The 26590-nt window shown below is 45.2% G+C and overlaps 1 protein-coding gene across 1 annotated transcript; it reads right to left on the bottom strand.

Moving 5' to 3' along the window:
- Nucleotides 1-466: 466 nt before the first annotated feature.
- On the bottom strand, nt 467-20744 carry mxd4 (MAX dimerization protein 4). Its single transcript, XM_076989477.1, has 6 exons — nt 20513-20744; nt 19839-19938; nt 16188-16217; nt 3062-3176; nt 1272-1431; nt 467-683 (listed from the first exon to the last, which is right to left on the bottom strand). Exons 1-6 carry the CDS (start codon nt 20574-20576, stop codon nt 526-528), a joined length of 627 nt encoding a protein of 208 aa, XP_076845592.1. The 5' UTR covers nt 20577-20744; the 3' UTR covers nt 467-525.
- Nucleotides 20745-26590: the final 5846 nt, after the last annotated feature.

The following is a 26590-nucleotide window of genomic DNA, read 5'->3' as shown; positions in this document are numbered from 1 at the left end:
TGGTTCTGTTCGTTATGCAGGTGTTTTTTGTGGCTTTGGCCTGCAGAGATGCGTAGTGGATCAAATGCTACTATACTCAGAAGGTGAGTCTAATAAAGAATCAACTTGTAAGAAAGGTTCAATCTAGTCCAGGCCTGTGCCCACACTCACTCACTACACTCCCCTCCCTGCCTGCCTCATTCACTTGAGTAAGTGACTCGCTTAGTCACTCAGGACATAAGTTGACAAGTCAAAGCTGTATGATCACACCACATAAGACCCACTAAAACCACAGATTGCTGTTTGGTGGGTGGGCTGGTGCCTGAGGCAGTACTGGCGGGTGTTAGAGTGAAAGTTAGGATGTGTGAGAGTGAAGGAGGAAGTAACAACAGGACCCCTAGCCAGCTGCTTCCTGGTGCAGGGAGTGGGCATGTGGGCGGGGCCAAAGGATGGGGCCTGTCGGGGGGGGGGGGGGGGGGGGGGTTGGTACGGGGGGGATGGGTTGGACGGTGGGCAGGAGGTGCGGTCTCGCTGGTTTGGCAGGACCTAACAGATGTGTGGCTGCAGTCTGTGGGAATGTGAGTAACGACTGCCGTCACTGGAGCTGCCCTGCAGGCCGTAGGGATCTTCAGTATCACTCACGCTGCACATGCTGTCCCCTTCACACGGTGTGAACTCCATCCCCTCTATATCCACGTCAACCTCTGTGCATTTGCACACACACACACACACACACACACACACACACACACACACACACACACACAGAAGTCAGGATCATGTTTAAGCCTTCAGCAGTCAAATCAGTCAGGAAAAGCTACAGTGAAAATTTTTTGCCAGTTTTCAACGTGTGAAGAGGCCGTGTTGTGTTGGTGGATTAGGACAGGAACCCTGGACAAACACACCTGTGTTTGTGCAAACGTAGCTAATCCTGTCATGGCAAACAACAGATGATGTTTACTACACTGTGCATTAGTAAACAGCCAGAACCCTAACAGCAGAGTGCTGGCAGAAACTAAGCAAGTGCTCTGGCCTGTAGGGGGCGCTGTACAGACTTGCACATACGAACCAAGTACATGAAAGAGTGTAGGCTACTGGAGGAGTCTCACAGTGACAGGTGGTGAGGTGGAGATGTGCGGCTAGATGGACCAAGGCATCCACATTCACCTGCGTATGTTGTAATTATCACTCTACTGACCCTACTTAGATGTTTATGAGCAGGAAGTACAGGAAGTGTGTGTGAGCGTGTGGATGGTGTACTGCTAGGCGGAGGTAGGTGGAGGCTGCTGTACCCTGCTCGGAGTCGGTGGAGAGGGTGGAGCCCAGGCTGTCGGTGCGAATGCGCTCCAAGCCCTGCACCGACAGCTGCTCCAGACGCCGTTTGAGGTAGCGATGCTCTCTCTGCAGCTGTTCCTTCACGTTCAGAGCCTTCCTGTCCTGCTCCTCCAGCTTCTGCAGGGAGACACACACACCGACGTGCACACGGTCAGACCACAAATGTCACTGCAAGCCACACGGGGGATGCACGTAGGATATCAGCAGCACGACGTGGTAGGTGTGTCGTGGGAGGTGACGCTTGGGTAAGTGTGGGGAGGGAGGGAGGAATTTCTCCCTATGGCACATTCAAAATGAGGCAGCACACCCTCACCACCCTGCAGAATAAGAGTCCTGTGGATGGTCACCGCTCACGGTGGGGCAGTCTCTTAGACGTACATTTTGCAATGTCATTCACTGTTGTGAGTCTAGGACATGCATTCGTCCAAGACTTTCACATTCATTCAGGTTGTGGTTCTCCTAAATGTCAGAGCATTTGACATCAGCAAAAAAATCAGCAATCACTGTCTCATTAGCTCAGTGGGGTAACTGATCAGGTTCTTATGTGACCAACACACACTTGCTATCTTTCTGTCTTTTCTGACATTCTGCACCTGGCTGTGGATTAGTTAGTGGTTAGAGTCTGCAGCTAAGACCTGCCTCCGGTAAATGAGAACAGTCATGAGCTACTTCCTGCATAACAGTAAACTCCCTCCACTTCAGTCTGAAGTGGCCTGAACAGAAGAAGCGGAGCCTCTCAGGGGTTGGAGCCTGACTAGATTTGGAGACTCATCACCCTAACCAGGGATTCACCTGATAACCTACTGCAGTAAAGACATACACTACCCCACAGATCTGCAGCCCACATACAGTTACGTGAATACGATCTCATGACCTATTTAAAGCCACATTAGTACAGCTCGGGCTCTCAAACGCAAGCTTTCGACACTTTGCATTGTGTCTGTAGATCACTAGTTCAGCTATGGTCAAGATCCTACAGAAGCAACATGCAACACTTTAAGGAAAATTTCAACATTTTTTTTGTTTATCAAAAGTATGCTTTACTGCACTGTTCAGGTGAAGCTAACAAAGTGACCATTGCACAATGTTGTGTCACAACATTATTGTGTCACTACATTATTGTGTCACTACATTATTGTTGAGTTTCCAGAAGTATTGTTGCCATCTTGTTCCGTGCATGGTGGTACATTGTAGCAGGGCATTTTCACAACTTCTTATTTTATAGGCTTGAATTGATCAACAACAAAAATGTTTTGAAACATTATGATAATAAATAATCTAAGTTTGAGTTATTGAGTTTTTGAGTTATCTTTAACAGGCCTTGCAAATAATGTTCTGTCAATATACATAGCATATTCATAGTCAAGTCGTATAAAATAATTTAATCAAGCATGGGTGGTGTGGTTCACGGGGATATGAAAAGACTGTGTGCCAGTTAGGTTAAGAGAGGATTCAGTACTTATTCAGTGTTTTATATGCATTAGTCAGCCCTGATTTCCAGCTGTGAGAACTTTGCAGGATGCTGACAGAGCGTTTTGCCTAATTCACTCCCACTAGAAGTCAAATTCCCTGAAACTTGAATAATCCACAGTTCCAGCTCCCAACAATCACACAGACTTGGAGTGATAACGTGTTTTGAGGAACTGCTGAACCTCTGCCCTGGTCAGGAACCCAACTTCCTGTTGTGGCCAATCCGCGTTCTAGCAGCACATGGCGTGCTATGATGTGGGAGGGTGGGGCTCCGTACCTTGATGTGCATCTTGGCCCGTTTGAGCAGGCTGAGTGTGGTGTGGCGGCTACTCTCTGGCCCCAAAGGCACAAGCTGCTTCAGCTGCTCCAGGTAGAGCCGCAGCTTAGCACGTCTGTAGTGGAGACATCACACAGAGTTGAGAATGAGAGCACCACACGCACATACATGAAAAATAGCAGTGTTTTTGTTTTTTGTTTTTGATTGTGGACGTGCTTCTGGAGCTTGTAGTGGGCTAAAGCTACATTAGCAAGAGAGAGAAGACTTTATGCTTGAGAGATTAGCATTTAGCTGGTCTCTGTCACGCACACACGTGCACACACACACACGTGCGCACACATGCAAAAACGTACACATGTACACACGTGCACAGACTCACACATACTTGCACACACACCTATGAAAGGCAGTAACATGAGTGCTCTCAGGTGCTTGGCTCTGAGCGATTTGTCACACCCTGGGACGGTTTGAAGGTTTTTACACACAAACTCAGTAGTTGCGTAAGTGTGTGTTTCTGTACATGCAATGCAAGGGTCCTTCACTGGTGCAGCACATGTTTCTTCAGCAGTACAGGAGCACACAGTACAGACTCTCTGCACAGTCAATCAAGATCACAGGATCATGTGAATAGATAGAAGGCTTTGAAAAACCGCAGTACTGGGAACTGCACTGATTGCACAAATTGGGCTTGTCCTCTCTGCCAGATCACCTGACACACAGCTCATGTACCAAAATGTGACTCCACACCACATCTCACCAAACACCATGACCCCACACCACATCTCATGAAACACTGTGACCCCACACCACTAAGATTAAGAATGCTTGGACTTTAAAAAGAACATACCCAACATTCAGCCAACTCTCACAATGTCAACACAGCCTACATGAAGTCAACACTATGATGACATAGCCAACATAACGTCAACAATATCCCTGTGATAATATGCTCAACACTATCCTTGCGACAACATACCCAACATATTGTCAACATTATCCCTACAACATACTCAACGTATCCAACAACATACCGTGTCTCTGCAAGTAAAACAGACCATTGTTGTGATGTAGAGAAGCAATCTGAGGGGAATGTTACATTTTCAAAATTGCCAGTGTCATGTTAGGACAGTAAATTGTCTTGTGAAGTATTGCAGGGTTGACCTAATACACTCCACTGGCCACACTAGGGTTAACCCAACACAGTGTAATGTCTTGTGAACTTCAGTAAGATTAGGCTAACCCAACACAGTGTAATGTCTTTAAACAACACTAAGATTAACCCAACACAGTGTAATGTCTCATGAAGTCATGTCTCTTTAGCCAGGCCAGGCCCCTGCCCTTCCCCCACCCCACATAACAGTAGCTGAACCAGTCACACCTGGTTCTGAGGACACACACACACACACACACACACACACACACACACACACACACACACACACACACACACACACACACACACACACACACACAAACAACTGTTTGCAGGAAAAAGTTATAGGAGACCATTCTTGGGATTATTACAGTAGCCTGCACTACATCAAGGTAGTTTTATATCTGTGTGTGTAGATGGTCGTGTTTCACACACCCCTGTACTCCTCTGCCTTTGGTTTCCACACATACTGTATAACCCTCGTGCTGTCTGTGTATGAAGTGGTAACATGGCAGTGATGTGAGCAGTCTGTGACGTGAGCGGTCTATGATGAGAGCAGTCTGTGACGAGAGCTGTCTGTGATGAGTGTGGTCTGTGATGAGAGCAGTCTGTGATGTGAGTGGTCTGTGATGTAAGCGGTCTGTGATAGGAGTGGTCTGTGATGTGAGCGGTCTGTGATGGGAGTGGTCTGTGATGTGAGCAGTCTGTGATGGGAGTGGTCTGTGATGTGAGCGGTCTGTGATGAGAGTGGTCTATGATGTCATGGCTTTAGAAAGAGCCCACTGTATGCAGGGTGTTCAGCTGTATGCAGCTGTAGCCATAAGCTGACACTCAGGAATTTGAACATGCTGTCAGCCCAAAAAATACACACACCACCCCAGAAAATAACCAGACACACCCCAAACTTTGGCCTGCTCTCCCACCTGTATTCACCCATCATCTGAGTGGTGTTTGTGTAGTGTGGTCAGACCCACTCCCACCTGCACTGCTCTAACACTCAGACAGAGGCCAACCTGTCTGCCAGCAACGAATGAGGAGAAGGTGGGGGCAAGGGGGGGGGGGGGGGGGGGGGGGGGCGCTACAACATTGCAGGGGGCGGAGCTTCTCACACTTCCTGTAGCAGATTCTGAAGCACATTCCACTGGCCACGAATCCTTCATTCCTGTGCACCAACATACTGGAGCTGAAATATTCCAGAGTGCCTTCACAACTGTCAGGCTGAATAAACTCACCAAAACTGAAATGGCTGTGCTCGATAGCTCCCTGCTAAGTATGAATAGAACATATTGCATAAAAATGGTCTTGGTAAAAACATGTTTAATATCCCCATAGCTATTTCTAATAATGTGTAAGCTATTATCACTAATAATCATCTCATTACCAAAATGTGTTTTTACAAAACACATTACAAAGACATTTGTATTAAAAATTAAAGGAAACATTTTGTTTATGAATTTCCTGTGGCAACATGTCAGTGGTGATGAATAAGCTGTGTGGAGCACACGACTCGGTTCGTTAGTGTTTCTTACTGCCCTTTGGTGTCTATTAGTATCTGTGATGTAGTGCCTAATAAGAGTGGGCTAGTGCCCGATAGAGTGGGCTAGTGCCCATTAAGAGTGGGCTAGTGCCTAATAAGAGTGGGCTAGTGCCCAATAAGAGTGGGCACTACATTGTAGCCCAGACCTGGGCAAACCACGGCCCGCGGGCCACACCCGGCCCGTTGTGCGTCCCTGTCCGGCCCGCGAGAGGCCAATCATAAATTTAACAAATATCTATGTCGTGCGTGCAATACAACTGTGACACTTTTATTTTGAAAGCGCTACGTTTTTGTTAATTCCGTGTGGATGTATGTGCGTGTGTGTGAGCTGTGCAAGAAACACTGTAGGTGATCGACAAGTTAAGGCAAAGTTAAGGCAAAATTTATACTTTCGCGAGTGAACGTAGCCCGCGCACGAACCTCCGCGAACGGCGGAACATTTACGTGACAAATTATAATTGTGAATTGTGTTCCAGGTTTGAAAAGTGCTGGAATGTTGGCTAAACTACTTGAAAATGCTTGAAATTGTAACTGTATTTCGATTCACAACAAATAGCTGACTGAACAGGGGGGTATTCCAGAAAGCGGATTCAGTGATGAAACCGGGTAAGTAAACTCGAGCTAACGAAAACTCAGGGTTTTCCGTTCCAGAAACCGAGCTTAGAGAGAACCTGAGTCAGCTGGGAAATATTGAAATGGACCTTGAAAGTGCCGTAGAAGTGCTTTAAAGCTAGGTTTAAGCCTGGTTTATACTTGACGCGGTGCGAGCAGCGCGGGGGTCCGCGCAGCGAAAATGACGTAATCTTGGTGGCTCTGCCCGTGCGCGAGGGCCTCGCGCACTGTTGATTCGCGAGGTCGTGCACCTCTCGAATTTTGTAACTTCGCGCGCGCCGCGCTTCAGCGCGATGGACAGTCATGTTTGCAGGGTTCATTAAAGCAGGGTACGTCACTTTCAAGGTCCATTTCAATATTTCCCAGCACGTTAAACTTAATTAAGTTAAATATTTATACATGTACTCGAAATTATTCAAAATAATTCGCTTTTTTATCACATTATTTAATGGTTGTTTAAAGTCTTCACGTTCTTCACGTTTAAAGTCTCTCATGTTTCATCCTGGAATTACAAGAGGCTCGTATTTGTTAATGTAATACAAGAAAACTGTTCATTCAGATGGCTATTTGTTGTGAAACGAAGTAGTTACAACTTCAAACATTTTCAAGTATTTAGCCTAAATTCCAGCACTTTTCAAATCTGAAACAAAAAGCAACATTAAAATTGGTCAGGTAAATGTTCCTTCCATTGTTTTTGAGGGGTGTTTCTTTATACTAACACACATCGTTTCGGAGAACACTACACAGAATGTGACGCGGCAAGTATAAACGCCACCGTTTGCGGAAGTTCGTGCGAGGTGGGCGGGGCCACCGTAATGACGTCATTTTCGTTTGTGTGGCCCTCTGACACAATTCAGGTTTCTCATGTGGCCCCTTGTAAAAATTAATTGCCCACCCCTGTTGTAGTCTGTAGTCGATAGAGTGGGCTAGTGCCCAATAAGAGTGGGCTAGTGCCTGATAGAGTGGGCTAGTGCCCGATAGAGTGGGCTAGTGCCTAATAAGAGTGGGCTAGTGCCCATTAAGAGTGGGCTAGTGCCCAATAAGAGTGGGCTAGTGCCCGATAGAGTGGGCTAGTGCCTAATAAGAGTGGGCTAGTGCCCATTAAGAGTGGGCTAGTGCCCAATAAGAGTGGGCTAGTGCCTAATAAGAGTGGGCTAGTGCCCGTTAGAATGGGCTAGTGCCCATTAGAGTGGGCATTGGTGTCTATTAGTACCCATTTGTTCATGTTAGTACAGGGGTGGCCAACCCGTCATAGACCAAGAGCCACTTTTCTTACTGTGTTACGGCAAAGAGCCACATCGTACATGGGCGAGTGTAAATTATTAACTGTGAAGACAGTCAAATGCGTGTTTTCCACTACGCCGGTTTTAAAAGTATTAGCGGCTCGCTAGGCTTGTAAACTAACCGCGCACCACGAAAATGTAGCAGTGTGTCGCCCCGTTTGTGCAGGTGAGCCCACGGACCAGCTGGGGAGCCGCATGAAACCAGGCAAAGAGCCGCATGCGGCTCGCGAGCCGCGGGTTGGCCACCCCTGTGTTAGTACATAATAGTTATTGTTAATGTGCTCCAGTACTAATTATTTTACCTTCTGCACACTGTATGCTGTAGGATTTTTATAGGAAACTTGAGTCGCCTCAATGATCTCTAGAAAACCTCTTACAGCAGTTATCTTGGGGTCCTTGCCTCTGTATAAGTTTATCCATCTCTCTTTATCGCTCTCATACTCTATTTCTCCATCTCTTTCCCTATCTTTTTGTTTCCCTCCTGCTCTCTCTCTCTGTTGCTCTCCCCCTTCTTCTCTTTCTTTCTGGCTCTCTTTTTCTCCCTGTCTCTCTCTCTACCCCCACCCTCTCTATCTGGTTGGTGATGTGGATTGCATGATCGCTGGGGTCTTGTTGTTCTTGTGGTCTGCGTTGTCATGCGAACTCTGCATGATAATGTAGGCTGTTTTCATCTTCAGCAGAACCCTCACGCCTGTTTGTTATTCCCCAAGCAGGAGCCACTCACGACATGTTTATAAGCTCCCCAAACCCCTGAGCCCATGGCACATGGCTACGCACACACACACACACACACACGCGTGCATGCACACGCACACTCACACCACACGCACGCGCGCACGCACGCACACACACACACACACACACACACACACACACACACACACACACACACACACACACACACACACACACACACACATACTCCCCGCCCTAACACACATGCACACATAGCTCACAGCTTCTCTGCCCATTTCCTGTTAGGTTGTGTTGCTGTAATAATAAGAGACTTTAGCAGGAAGTTTTCTTAGACCTTAGACATGGAAATATGGCTTTTCGGGTTAACAAACTCCTGAGAAACAGCAGTGTGTGTTCTGCAGGTATAACAGTTAGGGAGGGTGTGGTGCAGAAGGTAGCGCTGTGGGGTTGGCGTACAGGACTGTGTACATGGATATGTAGGGAAAAGTACTTAAGCAGCTCCTGCTGCTCCATAAAACTGGCTTACCTGGTTAGCCTACATATCACTTACCTGGTTAGCCTACATATCGCTTACTTGGTTAGCCTACATATCGTTTAACATAAAAATGCATTTGCTGTTGGATAAAAAAAAAAACTATTCAAAGTCCATTTTTCTGAGGTCTCAAATGTTGCTATGTGCAAGATATAGGCTACATAATAAGTATTAGAAAAACAGAATGCATTAGATGTCAGAGTGAACAGCCATCTGCTCACTGCATCTGAATGGCACAAGCACACCGAGGCACTAATGGCAAAGACCATCCAGAACAAGCAAAACGAGATCAAGCATTCTGATGAACGTCCTCTGCAGCCCCACCTCAAACAATCATAGGCAGACAACCAGTCCCCCCTCCCCCCTCCCCCCTCCCCCAAAGCCTGGCGTTCCCATGGCTGAATGCAATAAGACACTCATGATGTCGGGCTGTGTCCTGCTGGGTCATGGCGACGAACCTTCTCCAAACTCATGTGCTGCTGGGCTCTGATTCCAGCAGAGAACGGCTGCGATACATATGCATGCACGCACGGTCGCTGCCTCCCACCCTCCCTCCCTCACGGAGGGGCCCTCCTACGGCCGTCAGTCACTGCGCTGTTTAACGAGGTTGCCGTGGCGGTGAGCATTCCTCAGGGCTGCGCGTGGAAGAAGGAGCGTTTAGTGCTCGCTGGCTTTGCGCCAGCTCGTTCCATCTGGGTCAAAGGTCAAACCCAAACACCGCTGAGATGTTTTCTCGCCAGGGTAACTGGGTTAGATGTGGAGCTGAGCTGGGAGAACGAGACCGCCCCTCACGGGGTTGTTGTTGTTTTGGCTTCTGGCTTAAGGAAGTGCAGCTTAAGGAACGTCCCTGAATGGGCAACGTGCACAAACGCCTGTAATTCAGTGTCCTGCTCAGTGGAATGAAGCCCCAGGGGAGCAGCCTGAACATGACCTGGGCCATTTGAAAGCAGGGTCACAGATACAGGTCATCGTGCTCTTGGAAGTGAACTTGTCCTCTTCACCCAAAGACAGCAGAAAGAGGCTCAGAACAGTGAATGCACCAGACTGAAATATTCCAATCTACAACACAGACTTCCACAGAAAGGTCCTGTGTTTATTATTCGGTTTAGGATTGCAGCGTTCTGCATTCATGCAGACATTTGTCCCACATCTGGTCAACAGACTGGTGGATAGACTGGGAAGGCTGGTGGCTAGACTGGGAAGCAGCAGTTCCATCTCTGTATAACATCTAATAAAGCATGCAACAGACACCAATCAGCACAATACAATGTGAATATTAATAAACTGGAACTACTTCACTAATTGTTATCAAAATTACAATTTTGGTTGAACGGTTCCTGTTCCTTTAAGAAAGAAGCATTGAGAGTTGGAAAAACAAGTGCTACATGGGCTGAGTGAGCACACCAGGAAACATGTGTCTCAGAGTCGCTGATCGGACCGCACATTGGGCTAATGAGCTAGTCTTGTTCCACCATTCATGACTGTGCTACAGTGTAAACCACATAACCTCTACTGTACTACATTGTAAAACACATACAATATATTGTACCACATTGTAAAACTCACAACCTCTACTGTACTACAGTGTAAAATACATAACCTCTACTGTACTACAGTGTAAACCACATAACCTCACATTACTGCTTACTATCTGACCCTGTGAATAACAATGACTGATCTAATCTTGAAAAGAAAACAGAAGGCAAAGAGAGTCATCTTGAGGTGGGGAGCGGGGAGAGGGTTACTAGATAAAATACCACTTGTCTGTTTACTAGCTATTTGTTTTGCAGTCAGTGGAGGTGCCACACCCACTGAAACAATCTGCTGTCCTTTGCAACGTACAGACCCCAGGCCTGACAGCAAGAACAAGAGCCTGTCTTACATGGCTCGCCGTCCACACAGTGGACACTATTCAGTATTAACCAAAGCACTGCAATGGACAGACGTCTAAGCAACGTCCAAATACAGTCAGCGCAGATCAGCATAGTCCCCTGACTATCCATGTTTTGCTTTGGTCAGATGTCTGGCAGAGAAACATTTTTGTTAAAAAATCTTTAAGGCATAAACCTAAGTCTGACCCCAGAGTCAGACCCCAGAGTCAGACCCTAACCCCCGAGTCAGACCTCTGAGTCTTGACCTGCACATTTGAGGTTAGAGAGTGAAATGTCAGGAGAGATGGAGGAGAGATGCTGGCACTGCTCACGCGGCCGACATGCGCGTTTGCATGGCAGTGAAACATGCACGGCCCACTTTCAGACCAGAGCTCAAAGCTGGTGCTTCGTCTTACAGCTTCGTCTCCGTCCCTCAAAGCGTTATCAATCATGCCAGACTGAGCTAAATGAAACCACCTGTGGGGGGACCCCGTTCCTGAAGAGCCAAGGCCCCTCGAGTTCAGAAAAACACGGCAGAGAAGTGTTCTGCAATAGGCCAGGTCTGAACACATAACTCTGTGAATGATTAACATGAACTAACCAACCCACTGGGACTCTGTAACTTGAGCTTTCCCCTGTGTGCCTTGTTCTGCCTCTGAACTGCCTGTACTTGCAATGCTGACAGTAACCCGCCCCTTACAATGGGCTCTCTCAGCTGAAGCCTTATCTACAGAACCCTGCACAAGCACAGCCACTGGGTGAACCCAAGCATATAAGCACGCAACAGACCAAACCAGTGTAGTACACAACGCTGACACTATGTGCCGTAGCTTCGTTGGGTCACGGGAAATCACGGCCACACCAGGGTATTATTCCTGTATCACCAATGCCCCCCAACTTTATTGCTCTTACACAACTGCATTCCAGAGAATGAGTGTATGACCTGAATTCTCTCAGAGCTTATGGGTCAGATGTTGCTGCAGTCCCCCAAATCTACAGCTGTACAACCCAATGAACTCTACAATCTGACCAATTAATATACATACCCATACGACCCTAAGACCTTACGAACTTACAACCACTCACACCTTCTCCCCCTCTTGCATTTGCTAATGCCATTTTCCCCTGTCCCTTCTTGACTGTCTCCCTGTATCATTTTCTCACCCTTTGTCCATCCGGGCCTGATCCACTCAACACTACCCCTTGTGACTGTTTGTCCTGACAGGACATGAAGTCTTGCAGTAGGTTCACTGACTGGCACACAGGCACACACACGCACACACACACACACACACACACACACACACACACACACACACACACACACACACACACACACACACACACACACACACGGACACGGACACGTACGTAGAGTGTGTGGTGTGAGTACGCCAGTTATGGCACGTCACCAGTTACTCAACAAAAATGAGTCACTTATTACTCTGACGGTAAGTACAGCAGTGTGACAGCACAGGAAGGAGCGTGTCTCTGTGGGAAGGGAAAAGGTCCTGTTTCAGAGAACACCTCTGTCCTTGCTTCATATCACAGCCAACATCGCAACTTTGTTTTAAATGGGAAGGTCTGAAGTTAGAGACTGCCATATTAAACCAGGTTTGGCAAAGGATGCTACTTCCCTGCATCGAGCTGAAAGGATAAATAGGTCTTTCCGAGTCTGTTTGCTTTGTATCAGATGTCTTCCTGTTGAATGCAGGAGTGTTTCAGAGTGAGCCAAGGACTCACCCCACCCCACCTCACACCATCTCACCTCTCTTCAACATGGCTCCAAAAGTAAGCAGAGTGAGAAAAGAGGAGGGAGAGGGAGGCTAGAAGAGAGGGAGAGGGGGGTGCCCCCCTCTCCATTGCACACCACTCTACCCTCCTCATCTGCTACAGTTCTTGCTGATTCAGCAGGACTGTCCTTCTTAGCACCATATAAAGGTGGAGAAGAGCAGACGAGGTCTGAGAGGGAAGACGGGCCTGCTCTCTGCCCTCTCGCCCCTGGGAGATACCCAGGACAGACAGGAGTCTGAGGCTACCCAATCAGCTCACTTTAAGACTGGATTAAGTTAGATTAGACTAGAACCCCCCCCCGAGAGTATGTGAGAAAGAGAGAGACAGGCAGACAGGCAGGCAGACAGACAGAGGGCTTTGGTGGGTGTTTATTAGCATGCGATGGCAGAAACCCAACAAGGCTTTGAGACTGGATGACATTTATATCAATAACAGGCACAAGGTAACCTATCAAAGAAGACAGCGGGTTGGAGTGCTAATTTTAACGCCCTGCTGTTTTTTGATAAACATCTCTTCTCTTTCTTTCGTTGTGTTACTTGAAATGAGAGAGGAAACTTTTTGCTGTGGAACAGACAACAATGTCTACAGAGCTATAAACAACCTTACTAATCCTTTGCCAGTTGTGGGCAAAGCAACTAAATGTCACGGCATCTCTTCCTGTAAACAGGTGTGGGACAGGAAAGAACAGGTTTCAAGAGCAACACTGAAAAGGGAAACCAACAAAATGAATCAGATGGAAGAACTTCTGCAAAAAAGATAGATAAAATAATGAGAGAAAAAACTGAAAGAGAGACGTTAGTGGACAACAGAGGAAGGTACTGATGATTTGTGCTCCAAGGGCCAGTTACCAAGGATAGATGCCCCGTGCTGGAGGACAGAGAAAGGAGTGTTACCCCATGCTGGGGGTTTGAGGTAGTTATCCCATGCACAGGGACAGACTATTACCTCATGCTGGGAGGCAGAAGAGGGGCAGTTAACCCATGCTTGGGGAAAGGGAAAAGGCAGTTACCCTATGCTGGGGAATAGAGGGGGCTTCTGCACTGGGGCAGAAATGGTACAAAACCAACATTGAAGGAAAATATGATGCAAGCTAAATGCTGGACTTTACAGTGTTTCCATTAGAAATAATCCCTGCTGGACCTTACAGTGTTTCCAATAGAAATAATCGCTGCTGGACCTTACAGTGTTTCCAATAGAAATAATCCCTGCAGGACCTTACAGTGTTTCCAATGGAAATATTCCCTGCTGGACCTTACAGCGTTTCCAGTGGAAATAATCCCTGCAGACTGTAGTGTCACCCAGTCAGACAAGCTCTGACACAAGTCTATGAAAAGAAGCAACACACACATACACACACACACAGCCTCTCAGATAGCCTCTTAACATGTTGGCCAAGTCTAAAGCCTGACAAACACATGAGACAGAGGAAGTAAACAGCTCGCACCAAGGGCCAGCACCCCCTCCCCCATCAGCAGATTTGGCTAATGAATCTCTCCACAGCAGTCCTGAACCAGTGATTATACTGGCAGAGTGAGTCACAGCTAAAATAAGCAGCACTCCTTGCAGGCAGTGTCTGGGGTGTGTGGGAGAGCCGTCTGTCTAAAAAGTGATACTGAGATTTCAGATTAGAGAGAGAGAGAGAGAGAGAGAGAGAGAGAGAGAGAGAGACAGAGAGAGAGAGTTATGATGTTTCATAGTGGTCACACAACTGGTTGGCTGGAGTGGCTGATATATGCTGGTTTTCTGGGGAATGCCACCAGTACTGCCTTAGCTCAAATGGTGAACTTGGCAAGCAATGCTGTGCTGAAACATACAGTATTCCCGTGTTAAAAGACGAAATCACCTGGATCCAGATTTTGACAGGTAAGAGAGCACTCAGGTATGAGAGCACTCAACATGGTGAACAAATGTGAAAGCATTCACCCTGGTACACAGGTGAGAGATCACTGAGTCTGGTAGAGACAGGTGTGAGATCACTGAGTCTGGTGGACAGGTGTGACATCACTGAGCCTGTTAGACAGTTGTGAGATCACTGAACTTGGTGTTCTCAGGCCTGTGTGGTTCAAGTTGTCATTCTGTTGATGTATGGACCTGCTCACTCAGCATGGCAGAGTGACATAACCACAATTAATCCATGTAGACTCCTGTGACACATTTAACCAGAAGTTGGAATGCTTCAATTTTATTATTTTCCCAGAAATCCACTGATAATTCACACATAATGAGAGGTTGTTTCTTTGTTGAGACCAATTGGAAATTACCACATACTGCATAAGAGTCTGATCCTAAAAACGGGTCAGGTCTTGTGTGGTCAGGTCTGGCGTGGTCAGGTCTGGCGTGGTCAGGTCCGGTGAGGTCTGGCGTGGTCAGGTCTGGTGTGGTCAGGTCCGGTCAGGTCTGGTGTGGTCAGGTCTGGCGTGGTCAGGTCCGGTCAGGTCTGGTGTGGTCAGGTCCGGCGTAGTCAGGTCTGGTGTGCTCAGGTCTGGTGTGCTCAGGTCAGGTCAGGTCTGGTGTGCTCAGGTCCGGTCAGGTCTGGTGTGGTCAGGTCCAGTCAGGTCTGGCATGGTCAGGTCTGGCGTGGTCAGGTCTGGTGTGGTCAGGTCTGGTGTGGTCAGGTCTGGTGCTGATGGGCCAGTGTTTCAGACACATCTGCAGCTTCCTCTTGTCTTACTGCAGCTGACAAACCTGTGAAGACCTTTCAGCAGATCAGACATGCGTTTCTACTCAGCTGCCACTCTGAGGAATGTGTCTATACATGCCTACCTACCCCCACCATGCACACATCCCCATCCACACCCACACCCACATCCACACCCACACCCACATCCACATACACACCCACACGTCTTTTCGTGACACTCAGGTATGGACCGGCCAAACCATGAGCTCACAGCTGGAGTGAACGAGTGTCATGGATATAAATGTGAGCACACACCCACAACCACACCCACACTCCTCCTCCTCACACTCCCCACAACACCGCAGGTCTTATACTCACACTCGGGCTTAAAGCCAACAAACCATAAGCTCACAGCCAGGATGAAAGAGTGGCTCACACACACGCAAATGTGCACTCATACAGACACACCTTCACATACACACACAATATATTGCACACACAGCATTAAATTAATTATTACTATTAGACTGTTTCAGCACTTCCCGATTAGCTCAATTACAGGCACTGAGGTGATACGTTGAGATCTGCTTCCATACGGCTGTCTAAATGTAACCAATAAGGCTCAAGGGAACATGGCTAGTGCTCATGGGCCAGTTAGGAAACTACAGAGGTAGAAGCATCTTCTACTGTATGCTCGTGTGTACAGGAAAATGAAACTATAGCAAGGTCTTCCCTGCAATACAAAGCAAAACAAACAAAATGAAATGGAAAAAAAAATCTAATAAAGGTATACTTTCACTGTGAAATCTTGTTACTGAAGGTAGCTCCGTGTACGTGCAAACGCAGAGTTGCCTTATATGATGCAGTGTGAAAGCTGGGAAAGTTCCAGTAGGCAGTGATAAAGACATAGCAAAGCAGACTGTGTATGCACAGCAGGTCCAATCTCAGAGTGACCCAGACAAACCCGAGCTCGCAGCATCAGGGTTAGCAACACTGGGGAGAGGGGTGGAATATGACCGCCATCTTACCTGTGTTTCTCCAGCTCATTGTGTGAAGATCTGGAAAATAAACAGAGGCAGGGATGAGCGGAACAAATCGATTCAGCAGGTCACCGTTCTGCTGGGAAGAGAGAGGTTAGGGCACAACAGAGCGTTAGGCTGAGCGCTCAACACAACGCTCCGACAACTTAGAAGAGAGATGAAATGAAGATGAGCAAAGCCGCTGAAAACGAAACTAAACTGAACTGGCCGCCATATGTCTTTTGTGGCACGTTCACTGTTACACATGAGCCCGAATGAGGTGAAAGATGCATGTGTTCTCTTGTTTCGGGCTTCGGAGTGGTCTGTCTCGCTATGTCCTTGTACACTGTGCTACACATGGTGGCTCTGTGTGTGTTCGCAGCATTAGCAGACTTGCTGTCACAGGCCTTCTGCACCAGCAGCGCGCGCGCGCACACACACACACACACACACACACACACACACACACACACACACTCGTGCACCGTTGGCCGAGACGTGCAGGCCCAGTGCTAAGTGGATGGAGTGTTGTAACACTCCATCTCTAGAAGAATCGTGTGTCTGCACACAGAGCCTGAAACCCACATTTAAACATAGCTGAGAAAAATCTGTTGTCCTTCATCAAAAACCTGATGAATTTTAAGGAGCACCTTATCCAACCGGCTGGCGTGTGGAGGCTGCTACTAAAAAATGCACTGCAGGTGTTGGCTGCACAGATACACAATAAGGTCAGAACATATCCTGCTGTGTAGGAAGAGAACAGAAAGAAATGACAAAAATAACCAAGGAGAGAAGGAGAGAAGGTCTCTGGGCAGTGCCCTCACCCACTGGGTGGGCAGAGTACCCCTCACCACCCTGTCATGCCAAAAAACACAGTCTCTTTTTGTGTCTGCCTCTTAACAGAGAGCAGGGAGAACTCCATCATAGTCTCTGTTCAATCTTCCTAACTAAAGATAAAAGTACAACAACCAACACACACACACACACACACACACGTGTATGCACTCTCTCACACACACGTGTGATGCACATGTGTGTGTGAGAGAGTGCATACACGTGTGTGTATGTGAGAGAGTGCATACACGTGTGTGTGTGTGTGAGAGAGTGCATACACGTGTGTGTGTGTATGAGAGAGTGCATACATGTGTGTGTGTGTGTTGGTTGTTGTACTTTTGTCTTTAGTTAGGAAGATTGAACAGAGACTGTGATGGAGTTCTCCCTGCTCTCTGTTAAGAGGCAGACACACATCCCAGCAAAAAGGGACTGTGTTTTTTGGCATGACAGAGTGGTGAAGGTTGCTCTGCCTCTTAAAGATAAAAGTACAACAACCAACACACACACACACACACACACACTCTCTCTCTCTCTCTCTCTCTCTCACTCACTCACACACACACATGCACTCTCTCTCTCTCACACACCTGTGCTTGCACTCTCTCACACACATGTACACTCACACAAGCGTGTGTGCACTCTCTCTCTCTCTCTCTCTCTCTCTCTCTCTCACTCACACACACACACACACACACACACACACACACACACACACACACACACACACACACATACACATGCATAGCGTTGCTGGGACATTTCAGCATGCTGCAACACATGTAGTTATTTCAGGCCTGAGTGAGTACAGGGTGGGCAAATTACATCCGTCTCAAAACAAACACACTGTTCATAAAATCCTGGGACCAGGGTCTATGCAAATATCTTGAAAAGGCAGCTAGACACAAATACATTAGCTGTGGCAGCAGCCATGGGCATCTAATGTGCTGCCCTCTGGCAATGGCAATGCGTAGGTTCCATTCTCACTGTGCATAAGGGCCAGGTTAGTCACACTTGTAATGCACGACTGCTGATACACCCACATTCGTATGGATGCACAAGCTCTGCTGCTGCAAAGCTGGCTGTTTGCATGGGCAGGGCTCACTCAGGCATCCAGGGGAAGAGCTGCATCTCTACAGCAGAACAGCTCCTATTCAAGCCCGTGCAAATTAGGGACAGCACAAGAAAGCACCAGGAAACAGACAGGAACACAAGCTCCACCCTGCCATGACATCACAGGCTTATTATATAATGTCAGACAAATGCAAATGGTTTTGGATGGGTAAATCTAACCCTAGCCATATTAATGGCACTGTGGCAAACTGGATTTAGCCCAGGACACTGTATAGGACTGTGTACCCAACAGAAAGATAATAAAATAACTTGTTAGTGGTGCCTAACCTACATCAAATGATACAATCTGTATTTGTTACAGCTGTGTTACTACTGGTCTTTAAGGTCAGGACTGAAACTCTACTCACATGCTCTTTATGGCTTTAAAGCTGGTTCAATTAGCACAAGTTTACAGATTTTGGTTTATGATTATTTGTACCATGAGCCATATATATATACGGACATAAATCTCCCAAAAGAAAATGCCCCTTAGCTCAGAATAAACAAAGTCTCTATGCCTGTACAGCCTGTGAAGTTCAGAACCCAGCAGAGCAAAGGGAAAAAGGATCTGTGTTGGTGCTTTGGCACAGAGAAATTTTTACAGTCCCCGTGGTACGTTTTCTTGACTGTTTCCTCAACTTCTAGTGATTTGTGTGCAGATGTGGGGGAGGGGAAGTAGTTGGCTTGAGAGCAGAAAGTCGAGGGGAGAATGCTTTGCCTCTGGAAAGCCAATCCGAGAGGCAGGTTGTTTATCAAGTTTTCTGGTCAGATTCATACTTCAGGAGGTAATTAAAGAAATACTCTGATTTCACAATTGAATGCAGCACTGCAATGCCGACTCTTGTGAGACTTTTGAGTAATGTTTGGGTTAACTGGTTTCTGGGGTCCACCTGCAGCTGAGGTAGTCAGGTGCTCGGCAGCTCTACCTGTTAACAGCACCTATACAGAGCCAAATCTACATTAACCACCTTCACAACACAAATGCAAAGAAAATGTTTATCTGTGTTTAATTTAACACTAAGTTATTGCTCAAAACAAAAATATTTTTCCCATAAGAAAGTTACAAAATAAATAAATATGCTATTGCTCATCACACCTTTGAAGAAAACGAGGGTGACACACTACAATTGCTTAAGTTTGTTTGCATGTTTTACCTCTTGCCCATTGTATTCTTGAAAAATGGCTTTAAACAGTTATGAAACTACAATGCAAACTTTGCTTTCTCCCAACAAATATCCAGCGACTGATTTGTTGGTTCGTGCTGCCTCCTAACACTAAGGTCAGGCTCTGTTCTAGTCTTGGAGCGTTTGGATCGGCCACTCCAGCAAAACAAGGCCTTGGGTCTATTGAGTGCCCCGGGTTGGGCTAGCCTACTGCTCCTATTTACAGCGGTCCGTTTCTGCATTGGATTCGAAGACATACGACTATATGTTTGCGAATTTTCTTACATATAAAAAAAATTGCTGACTATTTAAGAAATGCTCAAGTGCACAGTCGAGCCAGCGTAGTGAAGAATCATGAATTTACATTGCGAAGGTTAGTGTCAGAAGCGAAGAGCGAGAAGTAAGTGGGAAGCAAGTTGATGCTGTACGCGTGGCAGTGTTTATACGAGATCAAAACAGCCAAGCCCAACAAGAAAAATGGCGAGAATGGAAGTGAAGGAACAGATCGGCTGAAGAGCAATCGCTATACCTTTAATAAAATCACAATATTTACCTATTGTTCTGAGTTTTTCTTGAAATTGGCGTCGCTTTCGTTTTCTTTCTGGAAAAGTCGCTATTGTACGGTAAAACAGAAGCGTAACCATGTTCTGCCTCTATTGACAAAGTAAACAAAATCAACATTTAATAATGTGCTTATGAGCTCATGAACAGGAATGTTCTGTAGGATTATCAGAAATTGACACTACTGTCAAGTTTCATGTAGGCAGAGGTATTTCAGCAAAACATGTGATTCAGTATGACTAGCCAAATCCATCAGTCTCGCAAAATTAATAGGACAGTGTCAATGATTTTGTCTTATCTGGTGACAAATTACAGCAAATAAACACACAAAAAAGACACTAAAGATGTTTAACAAACAAGTAAATTATTTAATGTTAAGAATAGCTTTCTCCTGTGACCCGTGTCGGGACTTGGAGTAGTCTATGTGAGCTATGTCATCTACATTTGCGAACCCTTTTGTGGCTTTGACTAAACTATGCCCGTTTGCACGAAGAGCCCAGCCGGCTCAGTAAAATAATGTCAGCTTCTAAAGTGACATCATACCTGCAGAGCACGCTCTACAATAAAAACGCTGCACACAACCGGGCACTTCCCTTCAAAAAAGAAACGGTATTTTAGTTTTTTGTTTATCCAAATAAGCACCATTTTATCACGCAGACTAAATACCTCTGTCTCTTCTTTCCAAGTATTCTGCAGCCTCAAGGAGGATTAGAAGAGAATTTAGTTCCATCCCGATGAATTTCTACAAAAATATAAAATAAAAAAATGTATGTACAAAATATTACAGCTTCTGTAAAAGAAGACGGAAAATAAAACAAAAACTAAAGTTGGTGACGCCCGATATGCACAGCTATGTTCTCTGAGTCGTGGGGACTCCCAGCCAAAATCATATCAACTGCGCCTAAACTAAATCCTACAACTAGACGGATGGTTCTTCAAACCAATCGGACAACAGAGGAATATAAAAGGTGGGATTTAGGTAAATGAATTGTCCAATCAAATTTGTTGGAGAGTTGCGTTCACATGAGAAATGTTGATACATTGCGAAATGACATGTGATTGGTTAGCCAGTGATAGTAACAAAGTGGAAGCTATACCCTAGCAACAGTGCGTGTGACTCAGCCCCATAATCGTTCATTGGCCTGACAGATACCTTACTGGCTTCTGATTGGCAAACGTAGCTAATAGGTGTGTCTTTATAAACTTCCTTTCAAACATTGAACTTGACTACGTTGTCAGGGTTGCTGGTGAAACAACTTCGAAAAAGTGAGCGGAGTCGTGAAGGAAGTCACGTTTATGTTTATTAGATGAAGCAGTATCCCGTATTGAAATCACATTGTTATTAGATAGCAAACCGATTAAAAAAGTTATTTATAATATTCACAACTATTAAAAAACAGATTTTGTATGCCCATTACAGAAAATGTGACTTTAATATTCAAGAGGCTAAAATGAAAATATATGTTTTAAACTGATGCGGCTTTGTCATAACACTGAGACCGGTGATGTAAAACTCCCATCTTTGTACGGATAAAATTTATGGTACAACATTGAGTTTTGCGGTGTCGCCACGGGCGGGAGAGCGGGAGCGCGCGAGAGCGGGGAAGAGCACGAGGAGGACTCCCAGGATGCCGAGCGCTTCTCGGCAGATAGTGATTATTGTGCATGTACTGGTTCTATCTATTGTTCCAGTTGTTGATTTGAGGTTGTATGTGTGGACTTTAATTAGTGGTATCCTTTTCCTGTTTAATAATATCAGAGTTCTTGCTTACTTTGTGTTTTTGTTGCCACCCATCCCCTTCCATTTCTCGTGTGTGAGGTTTTTTTTTCTGTGGATGTTTGCGTCTTTCTGAAAGTGCATGTTTATTTGAAACTTGAATGTGATGTTATTTTTTTCCTTAATGTTACCCACTGCTTTTACGTTCACGTTAAAGCTTTTCAAATTAAGCTGCAGTTTCCCACCACCATGGCAGACATGGAAACTTTTAAGAAGAGTCATTTGTTGGATAAAATGTAATGGGGATTTATTGGGGGTATGGAGTTTGGTTATTTTTTTTTAGGGCCAAGGGATCATAAGGAAGAGCAAACGGAGCCTCGTGCTTGTTGGCTTCCCCTTTCCCACAGTGTGTTGGTAGAGAAATACAAGAATAACCGTTGTCACTTGCGCAGGCAAATAAGCGCACACAAATGCAACCGGCAAGGAGTGGAATGACTATAGACTTTATAACTCGCATTCCCCATCACGTTGCCAGTGCGTTTCTGTCGGTAAATGTTGTCATTAAAGGGGAAGTGGTAGGCAAGATTTGGTCTGTAAGTACATCTGCGAAACAACTGCAGAGCGCAATTCGGGCTTTCTGTTTCTGTTTAGACGTTCTGATACAACGCTGTAAAATCCAGAGTGACGTCCACGTGTCCTTCTCGTCACTTGCTCACGTTAGTCTTAACAACGGCAACAACAGCGGTAACAACAAAGTTTTCAAAAATTAGCATTTATATGAATAAAGTGTGTCAGGAGTGTGCTATGTTTTCCTCACTTACTGTAGGTAGACAGTGTGGGTGTTTGCGGTACTGCGAGCAAGGCCGCCTGTTTGACAGCTGCAGATTCACCTGCTGAGAAAATATGTACTTACAATTTGTTGGACAAAATATTTCTGGCCTAATTTAGAGTGTGATAACCACGTTGTATCCTGTGTAGATTTATTTTGTAGCCTTTGTATGGAATTTTAACGGTTGTTGTGAATATTAACACGCAGTAAGAACAATTTCAGACGCTAGTAAGCTGTTGACTGAAATCATGAAGCTGAAATATGAAAAAATACAGCTTCTGTTTAGTATTGATGTTACTGTAAGGTCGACTATGATTCATAAGAAAAGACCACTGTTTGTGTTACTTCCGTTCTGAGATGGTGAATATTTTATCATTAGTGTCCACACCACCATATGATGTGCTCATTTAAAGTCATGGAATAATTTGTCTACATGTTGAAGCTTCCTTGGCCATGTGCACTGTTAAGAGATAAACATAACCTGCTTTCAGTGTCTGTCTGTGGCATAGTGCCGATTCAAAATTTGTTCAGTGCTCAGACAATACAAGAGCTTTTAGTGATTACAAAATGAATCATCTGAAACCCAACAAGATGCAGAAAGGCTTATGGGCTGTCATCTGTGATGGTATTTGGGTGTGTAAGTTGTGGAACTGTGCTGGTCTGTTGCTGTAAGCCTCCATGCTGTTACCTTTTACTTATCCTTGTGCACAGACAGTCTTGTAAGCTGGCACACAGGTATTGTGTTGGCTTGTGTAAATGCTGTACGTTATATGTTCATTACTTGTTTGTGTGTTTCATAGATTTAATGCTGGTGTGAGTCTCATGCACATTCAGTGCTTGTGTGTTTTGTATGTTTGATACTGCATTGTGTGTTTACTAAGGTGCTATTGTGTCTAATAGGGCAGTCATGGCCTAGCGGTTAGGGAACTGGTCTTGTGACCAGAGGGTCGCAGGTTCGATCCCCAGACCTGAGGCCATGACTGAGGTGCCCCTGAGCAAGGCCCTTAACCCTCAATTGCTCACTTGTATAAAAAATGAGATAAAAATGTAAGTCGCTCTGGATAAGGGCGTCTGCCAAATGCCGTAAATGTAACAGAGTATTGGTACTGGTGTGTGTTACACAGGTTCATTTGTGCTGGTGTGTGTTACAAAGGTTCATTGGTGGTACACCTAAGCTATAGATGCTCCTATACTGATTATTGCAGGTCCTGTGGGTGAAAGAAGACAGTTCATAACTCACTGAAATAATGAATTATTCATGTGTGCTATGTACTTTAAACAGATAAACCATATGTGATGACAGATATCTTTACATCTTACAGAGAGGAGTGTTCATACATAATGGAATCACATGCTAATCATCTGATCTGGGCTCTGTCTGGATGTTACTTCGTTCTTTGGGTTTTCCCTAACTTCCATCAGCAAGGCAGTCTCAGGCCTGCACAGTCTAGGACAAGGCCTGTGTGAAGCACATGTGCACAACTAAAGGCAAAGTAGAATGTAAACAGCCTGTAGACTGGATGAAAAAAGAAAAGATGTACTTCATGCAAATAGAATAAAGGAAAAGTGTCAGTGCAAAAATGCTACCACATAAAACAATTTAAAAGGCCTGCAAAGGAGCACCTAGTTTTGTAGTAGGTTTCTGTATTGTAACCTATGTACTAGATTAACAATAGTCTCACAGAATATGGAAGAGCTGTCGGTAATGTCATTCCATGAAATGCCTTTCTTTGTGTGTGTGTGTGTGTGTGTGTGTGTGTGTCGGGGGGGGGGGGGGGGGGGGGGGTTTAGAGAATGGTGGATGTGGTTTATGGCTGCAGTGATAAGACATGTATATTCTACAGGGGAAGTAGCAATACTGACTCATGCTTTGAAAGGACAGCTATGAATACAACTCAAGTTTCAGAAAAGTGTCATGACTCAAATTTCACGGATTTTTACACATTTTAATAACAATGTAGCTAATATTAATATTATTATATTATTCCATTGCAATCATTTTTAAAATACTATCATTATAAAAAATGTTGCAATATTGTAGGAAAGTACAGTAATCTTCTGAAAGTTTCTGTATTAATAATAATTTACAGCTTCATAGCAGGTTTGATGCTATTCAGGATAGCTGGTCATAGTCGCCTGCAGCTCTGTACTGGTGTACAGGTTGGTGTTATTTGTGGCTGTGTTGCTGGGTGCAGCTCTCTGTGTGGTGCTCTGAGCAGTTCTTTCAGTTTCCTGTGCTGATGCTGATGGAACATTCTTCATGGGGTGATGTAGCTCACTCAAAAACACAAACAAGGGATAAAACACCAACAATAAAGAAACCAGTACAGAATATAAACTTAAAATTTTTTTGTGGGTTCTAGATCCTGAAGGTTGTTGTTCTGGGGTCCTGCAGGTTATAGGTTCTAGACCCTGCAGGTTGTGCTTCTGATTTCTGCAGGTCATAGTTGTGTGTGTGTGTGTGGGGGGGGGGGGGGGGGGGGGGGTGTGTTTAGGATGCTTTCAAGTGTAAATGTGTTCAACTATGGTACATTTTTGTTCCTTGTTTTACATCTCCCACCATTTTGCAATGTGTTTCTGTGTGGAAGGCCCAAGCCAGCTCAAAACGACCTGTCTGTCACCTCTTCAGTCACTGGCTCTCTAATGCATCTATGATGAAATGGGGAGGAGACCATGTGGCGCCCCCTGCAGTTATAGCTGCATTCGGTCGCTGTTGAGCCTTCTCTGCTCTCTGTGCCAAACCTTTTTATCCATTTCCTGAATGTGTGCAGTTTGTGGTTTCTCATTTGTTGATAATAACAAGGCTTTAGTACCATGTTAAGGCTAAGAAATGATTGTGCATTTCCTGTGAATGATAAAAACTGAGCATTTAAACGCTAGACTCAGAACAATGAACAAAGCATTCTGTTTCATTCTTTTCTCTGGTTTGGCGTCTGTCATTTCAGTATGTTTTTGATATACCAGAAGGAAACATATGGATGTTTCAGTTAGTAGTCTTTTTAACTTAATAAATATTTAAACACTTTACTACCTAATCAAAACAATCCGAATACAGCATGATGTTAAATTCACATGAAGTGAATGTTTCACATCAATTCCACCTCTAGATAAAGAACAACATCATTTTGTGATGTTTTTCTAGAAATATAAATGGGTACGTACATATATGTTGCTGTAACTCATCATCAGTGTGTGTGTGATCTAACTGTAAAAAAGTTCAGGTTTGAGAAAGGTGCTATATAATTGTAACTACTACTACTACTACTACTACTACTACTACTACTACTAATAATAATAATAATAACAACAACAATCATTATAATAACATCAATAATTAAATATAAGTCATACATCTATTATTACCCTGTATTATGAAATTCTAAAATATTTAACTTCAGTCCAATTTTGGATGTTTAACACAACAAGTCAAGCAAGTGCAGTGTGGGGGTGGGGCTTTCCAGCAGACATGTGCACTGATCTTAGGGTGGTGAGCCTAGCAGTTTGGACTGGAACTGTTCCATCCTTTATGCTGAATCACTGAATCTGGAACTAAGCAGGTGATTAATTGTCATGTCAAGATTACAATACTCAGCATTGTTTGTGTGTGAAGGGTGAGTTAAGGTTATAAGTTAGGGTCAAGGGTCACAATTCTGTGTGAATGGTTAGTCAAAGTGCCAGTTTGGTTTCAGCTTTATTCTGGATTATTCTCAGATCAATGTCACATGTTACCTGTGATTCATGACCCTTTATATTATAGATGAGAAGTGCAGTAGCATAAACATGGCTTAGTGCAGCTGTGGGGAATTACTACTGTCACGACTTGCATGAGTTGAGTCACCCTGGACCTTTTTAGGCAGTGGAATGGTCCTGTACATTTTGGGCAGAAATACAAGCACAAAGCATGGCCTCTGAGGCGTGGTCCTCTAGAAGTAATGCTGATGTTACTGTCTTTTCCTCTTACTTCAGAGAGCTGTGATGAAGTCATGAAAAATTCCGCTTCTCTGACAGAGGATGTCCTGTGAGCAGCCAATGTGTTTGGGAGTTAGATGTGTCTCGTCACGAAATGGCAGTCGTGTGAATTGTTTAGTCACTCGGTTTCTCCATTTCCTGCCTGCATCACCATGGTGTTTCACAGAAGTGTGTGTACGTGCAAACATGTGTCAGCGCGAGTGGTTGCACTGGGTGTGTTGTAGTAGGT

This window comes from Brachyhypopomus gauderio, unplaced genomic scaffold, assembly GCF_052324685.1.
Source record: "Brachyhypopomus gauderio isolate BG-103 unplaced genomic scaffold, BGAUD_0.2 sc68, whole genome shotgun sequence".
In the NCBI taxonomy this organism is placed as follows: domain Eukaryota; kingdom Metazoa; phylum Chordata; class Actinopteri; order Gymnotiformes; family Hypopomidae; genus Brachyhypopomus; species Brachyhypopomus gauderio.
This window is presented reverse-complemented; position numbering and strand designations above follow the sequence as displayed.